Genomic DNA, 14439 nt, shown 5'->3' on the forward strand with positions numbered 1-14439 from the left:
TTATAGTTATACTGCTATAGGCCTAGACTACCTGAGGACTCCCCATCAGTACACAGTGCTCCTCTCTCTCTTCTCCTCTACCTCCACTCTCACATGTATATGCCATCATTGAATTTGTTTGTGTGTCTCTCTCCCCTAGTTTGTGCTCTGTCAGTCTGTGTATGTACCTTCTGCAGGTGTCCCTGGTCCTGGAGCTGTATATTGCTGATATGCAGTTACTGGCCCCACCAACCTGCACAGTGTTTATTTGTTGTTTATTGTTGCTGTTCTTTTCTCCTCTATCCACTCACCCCAACTGTTCGGGGCAGATGGGCGCCCAAACAGCCTGGTTCTGCTGGAGGTTTTTTCTTCTGTTAAAGGGAGTTTTTCACCTTTACAGTTGCCAAGTGCTTGCCTATAAGGCATTAGAGATCATGAAGATAATGTGCTTTGAGATGATTATATTGTGATTTGGTGCTATACAAATAAACTGAATTGAATTGGACTGCGGTATATATTTGTGTACTAGTGTTATTTTTATTTTTGAAACAATTAGGACAGTTGAAACAGTTACTTAAGTATTAAAAATCTGTTACTAGCTTTTACAAAGTCAATATTTAAAGTTAATGTAAAACCAAAACATTTAACATTAATTTGTTCAATGCCCGTTTCATTAATGTCATAATAAAATATGTTAAAATATTAATGTCCCATCAGTCTGTAAAACTAATATGTTTTCCCAGTCCTGAAGTCCTGTCCCTTTAAGAGGACTGACCCTTGTTGTTTCTCCGCACTTCTCGTCTGCCTGCTGCTCATCATGTGACCAAGTTTGTTGCGCCGTCAGGATGTTTCTCCTCAATACCCTAACCTGAACATAACTTTATCCGAACCATAACCACCAGGAGGGGGCGCTACGTGACGCACAGTTTATCAGGCAGCAGGTCGTGACGGTGGAGCAGACAGACTCAACACCTGTACTGTCACTTTACAGTGGTCGGGACTCGATTTACCACAATGGCGGTTTTCCATGTACTTTTGAACTGGGCTTCACAGGCGCTTGTGTTTCTGGTCTTTCTGCTTTTCGTCGCTTTCCTTGGTTACTGCTTGTACATCAAACACATTCATATGAAATATGACCACATCCCTGGGCCACCGAGAGACAGGTACGTGAAGCGGCTTGTTGTTTTAGCAGCTGATGCTAACGTGAAGTTAGTTGTTGTCTCGTCACTGAGCGTCACTTAGCTAACGCCAGCTGAACCTGTTGTGTTAACATGAACTCACTTTGTTTCTCTCCTCAGTTTTTTCCTGGGACACACAGCGACGTTTTTGAGAATAATGAACAATGACGAAAATATACACGACAAGTTTCTGGAATGGTAAGCATGAGCAAAGTTATAATAAAAAAACATGGAGGTGTAACTAGGGTTAATTACCATTATGTAACGTAATGTTAAACTTTGGTCGTAATGAGAACATGTCATAAAACTTCGCTGCAGACACTTAAGTTTTGTCATAACATTAGCGCTGTTCAGTGGGACCTGTAGTTCAGTTCAGTAACTATTCACCTAGCTACACATTGTTACAGGCTGTAGCCAGATATAGGATATATTTATATCGTGACATGCATTTTGAGTTCCGGTTTTGGACCTTTATTTTGATTTCAGGTTTTCAGTAGCGCTTATGTTAAATACAGGTAGATTTATATTTGTAAGGGAAATTAGTTTCACCTGTATTTAGTTAGCCTTTGTCCCCAGTGTATTTATAGCTCTTGCTTTCCTTTGTTCTCTGTTGGAGTATTGCCTAAGTTCAGAGAGAAAGCAGTGAAGTAAATGATTCTAGTTTTTACACCGAGTGAAATAAACTGTTGTCCTGCATTTGGGTCCTATGCTTCTCCTTCACCATCATCATCATCATCCCACACCACACCAACACCTTAACACATAATCCTGCAGTGGCGCCCCCAGAAAATTTTCACAGGGGTGGCCAGAGAAAATCTTGGGGTGGCACACCAAATTGGGCCTCGAAGTGGTACGCAGATTGAGTTCAGCTTGTGGCTGTCGATGCATGCTCCTTGACTCTTTTCCATTAAAAAAAAAAAACAATATACATCAAACACTTTTACCTCAATTTTGAGAAACACACAAACATTTTGAAAAAACATTTCATATTTTTTTTAAACCGCCATTTCTCTGTAAATTGACGCTCCACCGCGGTCAGCACGCACATTGACTAAAATAGCTCATAGACGTCAGCGTCTGATAGCGCTACTCTCTCAACTGTTTAAATGATAACATTAAGGCCGATACTACTTAAAATTAATATTACAGCATTAATTTACTTACTGGTTAGCTTTCTGGACTGTGTGAACTGGCTTCTACTGAATAGCAGGCTGCTAGCCGCCAGTGTTAGCCTGCCGCAGTGTCCTTCTCAGACAGAGAGAAGATTCTTGAAAACGGACAACCTGGAGAGGAAATTAGAGTGAAAATGTGCGAGGGGACTAAGTTAATTTATTACAGATTACGAAAAAGTGTGCGATCTAATTAATATACTTCATGGCTGTCAGACGCGTTGCTTCTTCTTCTCCTGCTGACTACTTCTGTCTCTTCTTCTGTCGAAGCACTAAACGCCTTTTGGGACATTATCGCCCCCTACAGGTGGAGGTTGGATTTGCTATTACCTGTCAGTTGAAATTGGTGAGCAGCAGCGCAGGGTTGTATATATATTCTCTTCGTGAATCATTTACTTATGATTGATTTATTTATTTATTAATTTAGGCTTTGCATTTATGTCTTGATTGAAGATGACTGTATGGTTTGTGTGCCCTGAATATGATTTATTAAAAGAGTGGAGCTTCTCTGGGGGGGCCAGTGGGGTGGCCAGCAATTTTCCAGGGGGGGCCACGGCCCCCCCGGACCAATCTTGGGGGCACCATTGAGTCCGTGGTGTGTTATCTGAGATTAAACGTGACTGTTCTTCTTTACATATTAAATAAAGCTTTATTTTGTAGTACTTACTGTGTCTATTGCGTGCTGTTTTCCCAAATCAAATTTATTTCATAATTGTCATTTACAGGGCCAAAATCTATGGGCCTGTTTACAGGATAAATGTTCTGCATTACGTCGGACTTTATGTGAACTGTCCAGAGGCAACCAAGGTAAATATTACACACAGCATTAGTGTTAAAGTGCACACATAGAAAGGTCTGCTTGGGATTAATTACTTGGAAATACATTAGGTTAGCACTTTTAATGTTTCTGGTTTCAGGAAATCCTGATGTCCCCAAAATACCCCAAAGACAGCTTCTATAAAAGAGCCTTTAACCTGTTTGGTCAAAGGTAATTTATTGGACCGTCTACTACTACACTATGGTTATCTCATCGATGCAGGTTGCGTACCACATAGAACTGGTCTAACAAAACTTTTGTAATAATAATCATAACAAATGTTAAAATTGTCACACTGGCATTATTGAGTAACATAACAACTCAAGTAATCATGACATGTTTTTCTTACATTTGTCAATATTTTCAGTTTTTTGGGTGCCAGGCAGAGACTTTGCTGGTTCACTTCATGGTTTTAGGTTGATTAAACTAGATTCTTATTTTTACCATTTTGAAGGTATTTTGTTCCATGTCTCTCTTCAAGGTTCCTAGGTAATGGGCTGGTAACAGCACAGGACCATGAGCAGTGGTATAAACAGCGCCGGATCATGGATCCTGCATTCAGCAGCTTGTGAGTTATTTACTTTGTCAAAGAAAGAGCATGAAGTTGGTCAATTTGATTTTATTGGCAATGTTTACAATTATTGTAGATCCTTCTGAATTATTGGTAAGTTTTCATCAGTGTCTTTAGTGTGATGTTATGCTTTTACCCAATGTCCATGTAAGTTTGCAGGTATGTCTTGACAGGGTCATTCCACCTCCTAAATCTACCATTATTTGCAGGTATTTGAGAGGTCTAATGGGCGCATTCAACGACAGAGCAGAGAAACTGATGAGTAAACTTACGGATATTGCTGATAGCAAAGCAGAGACCCACATGCTCAACCTAATGAACTGTGTTACCCTTGATGTTATTGCTAAGGTACTGTGCCATAGTCTTGTACCAGGTTTTTCTTGAATGTGAAGCACAAGATTATCACAGAAGTTTATCTAATCAAGTTGAAACTGTCTTAGTAGGGCTTATATATGTTGTTTCTTTGATATTTCTCAGGTTGCTTTTGGTGTGGATTTAGACCTGCTGAACAATAGTTCACCTTTCCCTAAAGCCATCGAGACATCTCTAAAAGGGTTGGTGTACTATGCCCGAGACCCTCTTTTTCAGGTACAACTTCACTATAACATTATGCATCTATCCATCCATCCATTATCTATACCCGCTTATTCATATTTAGGGTCACAGGGATCTGCTGGAGCCTATACCAGCTGCTTTTGGGTGAAGGGCAGGGGTACACCCTGGAGGGGTCACCATTCCATCACTGGGCACTATAACATTATATGGAGTACAAATAGTAAACATTTTGTAAAGTGTGTAACATTTTAAAAACTTACATTTCCAGTTCAAACCCCAAAACTGGTCATTCATTAATGAGGTGAGGGAAGCCTGTCACCTGCTTCGCAAAACTGGAGCTAAGTGGATCCATGAAAGAAAGACAGCCATGGAAAATGGTGAAGACGTCCCCAAGGACATCCTCTCGCAAATCATCAAATCTGCTGGCCAAGGTTACCTTTCTTGGAGTTGTGATTCAATAAGAAGAATATTAAAATATCCTTGTATTCAAAAATTAAACCAAATGATAAAGCCTTATATGCAGTTGTTATTGTCTAAATTTCCACATCTTGATGTGGTTGATTTATTTTATATGAATGCCTGTGTTTACAAGGAATATTAAAGGACATCAGTTGAATATTAGTTTACATGTTTTTTTGTCATTCCAGAGGAAAACATGACTAAAGAAGATGAGGAGTTCATGTTGGACAATTTTGTTACATTCTTCATTGCAGGTGAGTCTGTGTTACGTCTGCTTCAGTGTGTTCACAGTAATTCATGCACTCTGTTGTAAACAGTTTGTTTCTATCTGCATGGACATAGTCAATCTAATGACAAACTTTGAATATTTAAATATATATAGGTATAGGTAATAAATATAGGTAATTGTTCAACAGTAATTCTTGAACAAAAGGTCTGTTTCAGTATCACAGTTTTTGTTAACATTTATTATTACTTTTACTATTTATTATGGCCATCTCTGTTTACATCGTTTTTTATATACATATATATATATATATATATATATAAAATTCCATTCCTTGTCCCTATGGGTGGTGTGTGTGTGTCTTCCTCAATCTCGGGTCCTCTACCAGAAGCCTGGGAGTTTGTGTGTGTTAGCTGTTCCTAGCACTGTGCTCTGATGTTGTTCCTGGGATCTGCTTGAGCCACTCTCCCAGTTTGGGGGGTCACAGCCCTGACGGTGCCGATTACCACGGGGACCACTGTTGCCTTCACCTTCCACATCTTTTCTAGTTCTTCTTTCAGCCCTTGGTGTTTCTCAAGCTTCTCATGTTCCTTGTTCTTGATGTTGCTATCACTTGGAATTGCTACATCTACCACTACGGCCTTCTTCTGTTGTTTTGTCCACCACTTGGGGTCCTGGCTTGTGTGGTAGATCCCAGCCTATATTGATGTTGTGCTCAGAACCTGTTCTTGTGCCGCTATGATTAGTGCCTCAGTGCTGTCTTTCAGTCCAGCCTTTTCCAGCCACTGGTAGGACTTTTCGATATCAGCCACTTCTTCTATTTGTCTGTGGTACATACTGTGCAGGGGTTTGTCCTGCCATGATGGTTCTTGCTCCTCCGTCTCCTCCTCGGGCTCCTGCTGCCTGAGATATTCACTAATCACTCCATCACTCGGGGCCACCTTCCTGATGTACTCATGGATTTTTGCTGTTTCATTTCAGATGGTGGATCTGACGCTCACCAGTCCTCAGCCTTGTTCCTTCCTCTTAGTGTACAGTCTCAAGATGCTGGATTTGGAGTTAAACCCTCCATGTTTTGACATCAGTGTCCTCTATCTCCTCTTGGCCAGCTTATTATGCCATTAGGGTATCTGATGACCAGCAGGGCATAGGTTTTAATAGTTTGGAGCTTGTTCTTCCCATTTAGCTGACGCTTTAGGACTTGCCTTACTCCTTATTCCTGTTGTATCGAACCGTGACCCCAAAACCAAGGCACGTACCGAACTGTGGGTTCTGGGTACCGTTACACTGGTAACATATATATATATATATATTCATTCTTTTTAAACCCCACTTTCTTGGCTCAGAAAGAATATTATTGCTTTGTGTGTTGTTGATACTCATTTGCTGTGTTTAAAGGTAATGTTCTAATTCATTTTTGCATTTGTATCATTTTAGGACAAGAAACAACAGCTAATCTATTGGCTTTTTGCATCATGGAACTTGGCAGACATCCTCATGTGTTGGAGAAGTAAGAAGAAACAATGCAGTAAAAACAGTTTCATAATATATCTGTTGAACGATGGCTTCTTATATTGGGTCTTATTTCTCAGAGTGAGGCAAGAGGTGGATGATGTCATTGGGATGAAACAAGACATTAGCTATGACGACCTGGGGCGACTGATCTATCTCTCCCAGGTACATGTCCTGAAGTTGGGGGGAAAATGGTTCAATACATTTCAGGAGTGTATTATATTCACATATAAAGTCATTCATGTTTTTATTCACTAACTCTCTTTTAGCTTATAAGTGTTTTCATTTCTAATGCTGAAGGAACATCATTAAGTGACTTCATTCACTTTTTTAAAGAACTGATAAAAAGTGAGCACTTCCCACTGTAACTTCTACCCAGGTGCTAAAAGAGACTCTGAGGATGTTTTCGACAGCTCCAGGTACATCACGTGAGCTACCTGAAGACATGGTCATTGCTGGTATCCACATACCTGGAGGATGCAGTTGTTTTGTGAGTCATGCACTTGTGTTTATACCCCAGAATTCAAAACTTTTTTTATATTATATATCTGTTTTATATACAAAAAGTAAAATGGCACTTACCAAGTATAACACACAAGAAAACAAGGCCATAGAATCATAACTTCCTGTCAAAGTGTTCAATAACTTCCTCAGTTCGACTCTTATGTGACTGGGAGACTGGAGAAATTCTTCAAGGACCCACTGACATTTGATCCTGACAGATTTCACCCAGATGCTCCCAAGTAAGTGGTGTTGAATGATTTGTGGCTGTTGACATGTTTTCTGTTGAGTCTTGTCATGTTAGAGCATTGCCACAGAAGACAGAAGGAAGTGGTCTATATTAACTGAACTTGTCATTTACCTGATTAAGGCCTTATTACTGCTACTACCCATTTGCCCTCGGTCCACGCTCATGTCTGGGACAGAACTTTGCTCAGGTGGGTGGTGACAGAAACATTTATCAATGATCCAAACTTTCACCAAAAAGACTCAACAGCATATTGAATTAACCTGACGGGAGGTTGTGGGTTTGCAGATGGAGGCTAAAGTGGTGATGGCCAAGCTGCTGCAGAGATTTGACTTCACTCTTGTCCCAGGACAGAGCTTTGACATCCTGGACACTGGCACACTCAGACCCAAGAGTGGAGTGTTGTGTTCAGTCAGACACAGGAATCATTAGAAATAGATGGTGACACAGAACCATAACATCATAACAAAGCATATCAGTCCAGCTGGTGAAATTGGATTGTTAGGCTCCTCAAACTAGCTCACTAGCTTCCAGACCAAAGTGAGTGAGTAGTTTTCTTGCTTTTTTTCTGAAAAAAAAAAAAAAAAAAATTCTATGACATTTTAATGAAATAGTATATTTGTATGAAATAATGATTGATGATATCCTAAAAATGGTGTGAAGGAAAACAAAATTACTTTTTAAGTGGGTTTTAGCATCATTAGCTTTTTAATAATTTAGGTTTATTCTTCCATAACAGATAAGCCACTGACCTTTTTGTGCCTTTAACTTTGTAATGACAATATTATAAAATACATCAAATGTTTTTGCACAAATATCAATAAATCACATTGAAATGTCTCAATTGTCTAACACACAATTTATACATTTGCAAGAAACAATGAATATCAATTTAATATACTGATGATAAATTTGATGAATTTTTATGTATTCTGTGTTTATGTCTATAAAAATAAATAAATGAAATGGAAATCTGTTTACTGAACCGTATTTTCACATGGTGGCTGTAATTTTTGTTATACCATAGCATTAAGTGGCCACATCAACAGTTCGAACTCTAAGTAGTGTTTTTATTTACAATAGTCCAAATCATAGATTGAGGAATGACGGGAGACCAGGAGAATGGAGTGACTTTCCGGAACAAGTTATTAAAGATGTTGGTTCCTACCTAGGCCCACACCAGGCAACTTCACAGGGGGTCTAGGTAGATGGGGATCAGAAACCAGAACAGGGTCCGCCGAGCAACATCTGACGGTGTGGATGATTCTGGTCAGGAATCCCAAAGATATGACAGGAAACCCAAAAAACAATCCTTACTCAATTAGCAAAAATTCACCTCCTGATTAACTCTTAACAGTACTGGAGGGAGACCTGGGCCACCGAGAGACAGGTACGTGAAGCGGCTTGTCGTTTTAGCAGCTGATGCTAACGTGAAGTTAGTTGTTGTCTCGTCACTGAGCGTCACTTAGCTAACGCCAGCTGAACCTGTTGTGTTAACATGAACTCACTTTGTTTCTCTCCTCAGTTTTTTCTTCGGACACTCGCCCACAGTTTTGAGAATAATGAACAGTGGTGAAGTTGTGCACGACACATTTCTGCAGTGGTAAGTTCAGCAGAGGTGAAATGTTACAGAACATCGAGTGTGAAAGACCCAGTGTAGAAAAATGTCATGTCGATACAATCATTGCAGGTCAGTGACATGTTAGTGCCTACAGCTGTTCAGTTAATGGTTAACTACCATCTGTGTGTTCTCTTATTTTATATTGGCGCAGTTTATCGTTGACTGGACTCTAAGTCAGTAACTATTTGTCTTTATGTAGAAAATACAGTGATACTTTTCCAAAGTTATTGTGCCCATTAATGTTACATGTATAACCAGAGGCGTATTTTTGACTAAGTCAAACTTAATAATGAAGTTGTCATTTACAGGGCCAAAACCTATGGGCCTGTTTACAGGACGAATATTCTACATTATGTTTTTCTCAGTGTGAGCTGTCCAGAGGCGACCAAGGTAAACATCACACCTTATAGTGGTATTTATGCAACCATCAGTTGCGTAAGTACTGCACAACAAACTGTGTAAAAGTGCGCTGATGGAAAAGCATGCTGCTTTGGTAGACCTTGCAGATGAAAATGGCCATACAGCTCCAACTGCTGGCCTTTTAGGTAAAAATCAAGCATATTCACTAATAATTGTATATTCCCTCTAATTGTTCTGGTTTCAGCAAATGCTGATGTCCCCGAAATACTCCAAACATAAATTCCCCTACAAGAGACTGTTCAACCTGTTTGGTCAAAGGTACTTTAGCAAATTGTTAGATAAGATATTCATGCAGGCAATATACTGTGTCATAGGTCACTAACAGGCGGACCGCGGTCCAGGTGCGGACCCAGAAGCCGCCCCATACGGACCCGGACCTATTGCCAAAACAGAAGATTGTGATGTAAAACCTAACGGGGCGCTTCTATTTCCACCGGCGCAGCTTTTTTAGACTTTACGGTAGTGGAAATGCACAGACCAATTGCATGCGAGTTGAGCCATCCCACGTGATACCACTCAGCCAATCATGTCTGTGCATCCCAGGCGGTAAACATTACGACTCTACAGTGTAAACAGCGCTAGAGGCAAGTTACACATGAAAAGACAGTACAAAGAAAAAGAAAGAGAGTGATACATATAGAAAACAACTAGTTAGACATTATGATATTCCGAACCTTTGCTTCAAGAAATTTTCTCTAACTGGACCTCTTTAAATTTTATTTGAATACCCCCTGTACTATGTTTTAAAACTACTCTAGGAATAGTTTTTGTAAGGTTTGATATTGGCACAGATTTCCTGTTTCAGGTCAGTTTTGACTCACAAGTAAATAATGAGTTCAGTTTCATTTGATTAATGATGATTCATTTATATCAGGTAGTGTATTCCAAAGGTAATATTCATTAATTATTATCATTAATGGGAAACTTCAGATTTTCTATACTATGCTGTCAAGCTGGCTTAACAATTTAATAATAATAGTTATAGCAAAGGCTGAATTATCAAACTGGCATTGTTGAGTAACATACAGCATCTTACACTATAACATCCCCAGAATTCTTTATCTGGGTATATTTTAACTGCATTCGTCAGTATTCTCAGTCAACCTTTGGGTGCCAAGCAGTGACTTTGCTGGTTGATTTCATGGTTTTCTTATGTCAGATAGACTATGACCTTCATCTGCCATTCGTGGTATTGTGTTCTATGTCTCTCTTCAAGGTTCCTAGGTAATGGGCTGGTAACAGCACAGGACCATGAGCAGTGGTATAAACAGCGCCGGATCATGGACCCTGCATTCAGCAGCTTGTGAGTTATTTACTTTGTCAAAGAAAGAGCATGAAGTTGCTCAACTTTTTTATTGGCAATGTTTACAATTATTGTAGATCCCACTTGAGTATTGGTAACGTTTCATCAGGCTGATGTTATGCTTTTACCGAATATCCATGTAAGTTTGCAGGTATGTCTTGACAGGGTCATTCCACCTCCTAAATCTACCATTATTTGCAGGTATTTGAGAGGTCTAATGGGCGCATTCAACGACAGAGCAGAGAAACTGATGAGTAAACTTACGGATATTGCTGATAGCAAAGCAGAGACCCACATGCTCAACCTAATGAACTGTGTTACCCTTGATTTTATTGCTAAGGTACTGTGCCATAGTCTTATTTTACAGCTTTCTCTGTAGTAGTCCTGTGCCAAGTTTTTCTTGAATGTGAAGCACAAGATTATCACAAACATTTATCTAATCAAGTCGTAACTGTCTTAGTAGGGCTTATATAAGTTGTTTCTTTGGTATTTCTCAGGTTGCTTTTGGTGTGGATTTAGACCTGCTGAATAATAGTTCACCTTTCCCTAAAGCCATCGAGATGTGTCTGAAAGGGATGGTGTACCAGGTCCGAGACCGCATGTTTGAGGTACAGTCTCACTATAAAATTATATGGAGTTTGTAAAAATTTGTAAAGTGTGTAACATTTTAAAAACCTGTATTTCCAGTTCAAACCCAAAAACAGGTCATTCATTAATGAGGTGAGGGAAGCCTGTTGCCTGCTTCGCAAAACTGGAGCTAAGTGGATCCATGAAAGAAAGACAGCCATGGAAAATGGTGAAGACGTCCCCAAGGACATCCTCTCACAAATCATCAAATTTGCTGGTCAAGGTTACCTTTAAGATGTGCTTCAAAAATAACAAAAACAAGCCAAAGGATAAAGCCTTATATCCAGTAGTTATTGTCTAAATTTTCACATCTTAATGTGGTTGGTTTATTCTAAATTAATGCCTGTGCTGATAACAAAATTAAAGGACATTAATCAAATATTAGTTTGTGTTGTTTTTTGTTTTTTTGTCATTCCAGAGGAAAACATGACTAAAGAAGATGAGGAGTTCATGTTGGACAACTTTGTGACATTCTTCATTGCAGGTGAGTCTGTGTATTGTTGATACTATGTTGATTTTAGGATAATGTCCTGATAATTTTTTGCATTTGTAACATTTTAGGGTCTGATCCTCATGTGCTGGAGAAGTAAGAAGAAACAATGCAGTAAAAACAGTTTCATAATATATCTGTTGAACGATGGCTTCTTATATTGGGTCTTATTTCTCAGAGTGAGGCAAGAGGTGGATGATGTCATTGGGATGAAACAGGACATTAGCTATGATGACCTGGGGCGACTGATCTATCTCTCCCAGGTACATGTCCTGAAGTTGGAGGGAAAATGGTTCAACACATTTCAATGTATTATATTCACATATAAAGTCATTCATGTTTTTATTCACTAAGTTTTATTTAGCATTTAAGTGTTCTGGTTTTAATGCTGAAGCAACATCATTAAGTCACTTCATCTCTAAAATGTGCACTGCACTTCATCTATTTTTTGAACTAATAAAAAGTGAGAACTTCCCACTGTAACTTCTACCCAGGTGCTAAAAGAGACTCTGAGGATTTATCCGACAGCTCCAGGTACATCACGTGAGCTACCTGAAGACATGGTCATTGCTGGTATCCACATACCTGGAGGATGCAGTTGTTTAGTGAGTCATTCACTTTAGGGATGCAACAACTAATACATAAAAATCGATTATGAAACAGTTTGCAACAAATGTATTTATTGCTTAGGTGTAATGATGTAGCTGCAACGGAACACAGTGACACAGCAATTGTGGAGATAAAAATGGCAGAAGTGGAGAAGAGCGAACGTCATGCTTTCCATAATTTAACAAGTTTTGCACCGTTATGTGGATAGAGGTGGCTCCTTCTAGTTTTTATATTATGTGGTGACAAAATCAGTCATGCATAAAAATGTTACAGCTCTCAGACCAATTGAAATAGTAACTTGCGTATCTCACTGAGCGGACAGACTTCTGTTTTACCTAATGTTAATCCAAGCTAACTTTATAGCATAGGCATGAGTCCTCAACCTCTGCATTTTTTAGGCTACTTGTTTATATTTCCTGTGCTTCATTTATTGAAATTTTAAAAACATCTATGGCCTATATAGGACACCCAGCTTTTTGTTTTTTTTAGCTGCTGCGTCTGTCAAGCCGACTGAAAACAGCGCACGCACACACGCACACACACCCCTATTGATGACTGAATGCAGGCTGGAGACAGTGTAGATTACATGTAGCAGTTTTCACATATAAAGACAGGACAGTGCCATGAGAATCATATCCAGAGATGCATGTAGTCTGGAGGTGTCATTTAAACATATGCAGCACACAGCAGCAGATGGTTCTGGGAAAAATCCAGTTGATTTCAGTGACGTGCAGTACTGTCTCTATAGCGTATACAGGAGACACAACAAAGGTCACACCAATGATAGAACTGAAACACTGATTGAGGCTTTATATTTGACTCCAGTCCAGGCCACTTTGTAAATACGAACAAAAGTAGTGGACAAGCAGGTGAATGGTTCCTATGCACTATGGTTGCCATGTGTGACATTGAGAGATGCTATGATGTTTGGCACTCTGGCAAGAGTGACTGACTTCATTAGGGCTAATATGCCATTTACTTTTGTTTTATTGAAATTATAGTAAACAAGGGCCTTTTTTAATGTAATAAAATGTAAGATCTTTTTAAATATCATTGCACAAAAAATAATTTGACTTTCTTTAATTTCTTTATTACATGTGTAGCAATCTCATTGTTTGAGGTTCATATTTTGACAACAACATGATGAAAAAAGACTTCTCTATATCCTAAATTAAGTAAAAATCTGGTTAACTGATTAACTGAAAACATAATCAACCGATTATTGAAATAGTCATTTGTTGTAGCCCTAATTCTCTTTTGAATGTGTTTCTACCTCAGAATTCAAAACATTTTATAGTATAAATCTGTTTTATAAACACAAAGGACAATGGCACTTACCAAGTATAACACAAGGAAATGAAGTTTCAGAATCATAACTTCCTGTCAAAATGTTTAATAACTTCCTCAGTTCAGCCCCTATGTGACTGGGAGATTGGAGAAATTCTTCAAGGACCCACTGACATTTGATCCTGACAGATTTCACCCAGATGCTCCCAAGTAAGTGGTGTTGAATGATTTGTGGCTGTTGACATGTTTTCTGTTGAGTCTTGTCATGTTAGAGCATTGCCACAGAAGACAGAAGGAAGTGGTCTATATTAACTGAACTTGTCATTTACCTGATTAAGGCCTTATTACTGCTACTACCCATTTGCCCTCGGTCCACGCTCATGTCTGGGACAGAACTTTGCTCAGGTGGGTGGTGACAGAAACATAACATAACTCATAACAAAGCATATCAGTCCAGCTGGTGAAATTGAATTGTTAGGCTCCTCAAACTAGCTCACTAGCTTCCAGCCCAAAGTGACTGAGTAGTTTTCTTGCTTTTTTCCTACAGAAAATCACATCACATTTCATTGAAATATACAGTATATTGATATGACTATGTCCTTAAATAATGTGTAGTAAAAGAAACATTCTGAGTAGTTTATTGCATCATTAGCTCTTTTAGGTTTATTCTTCCATAACAGTTGAGCCACTGACCTTTTTCTGCCTTCAACTTCATGATTGCAATATTATAAAATATAGAATGTGGATTTTCACTCAAAAATAAATCACACATTGAAATTTCACAACTGTCTAACATACATTTTATACTTTTGCAAAAAACAATATTTTAATATACTGATGTCTGTAACACTGATTAATTTTGATGTTC

The 14439-nt window shown here is 38.9% G+C and overlaps 1 protein-coding gene across 4 annotated transcripts; it reads left to right on the forward strand.

Moving 5' to 3' along the window:
• Positions 1–738: 738 nt before the first annotated feature.
• On the forward strand, positions 739–13913 carry LOC113137109 (cholesterol 24-hydroxylase-like). Of its 4 annotated transcripts, XM_026318524.2 has the most exons (15): positions 764–1142; positions 1278–1355; positions 3052–3133; positions 3244–3314; positions 3625–3711; positions 3924–4062; positions 4192–4302; positions 4538–4700; positions 4917–4982; positions 6392–6464; positions 6547–6631; positions 6846–6956; positions 7121–7209; positions 7338–7404; positions 7503–8186. In XM_026318524.2, exons 1-15 carry the CDS (start codon positions 994–996, stop codon positions 7644–7646), a joined length of 1515 nt encoding a protein of 504 aa, XP_026174309.1. In that variant the 5' UTR covers positions 764–993; the 3' UTR covers positions 7647–8186. The 4 variants fall into 4 exon arrangements, with proteins under 4 accessions (XP_026174310.1, XP_026174311.1, XP_026174312.1 ...); XM_026318525.2 differs by lacking the exons at positions 6846–6956; positions 7121–7209; positions 7338–7404; positions 7503–8186 and adding exons at positions 12170–12280; positions 13693–13913 and having other exon boundaries at positions 739–1142; XM_026318527.2 differs by lacking the exons at positions 6846–6956; positions 7121–7209; positions 7338–7404; positions 7503–8186 and adding exons at positions 12170–12280; positions 12366–12386 and having other exon boundaries at positions 744–1142.
• The last annotated feature ends 526 nt before the right edge of the window (positions 13914–14439 follow it).

The sequence above is a fragment of the Mastacembelus armatus genome, chromosome 24, assembly GCF_900324485.2.
Source record: "Mastacembelus armatus chromosome 24, fMasArm1.2, whole genome shotgun sequence".
In the NCBI taxonomy this organism is placed as follows: domain Eukaryota; kingdom Metazoa; phylum Chordata; class Actinopteri; order Synbranchiformes; family Mastacembelidae; genus Mastacembelus; species Mastacembelus armatus.

Excerpts from the sequence above, each read along its gene's own strand:
- LOC113137109 (XM_026318524.2), top strand. The coding sequence starts at position 994 with ATGGCGGTTTTCCATGTACTTTTGAACTGGGCTTCACAGGCGCTTGTG. Across the intron at positions 1,356-3,051 it reads CACGACAAGTTTCTGGAATG|GGCCAAAATCTATGGGCCTG; the intron begins GTAAGCATGAGC and ends TGTCATTTACAG. Across the intron at positions 4,303-4,537 it reads CCCGAGACCCTCTTTTTCAG|TTCAAACCCCAAAACTGGTC; the intron begins GTACAACTTCAC and ends TTACATTTCCAG.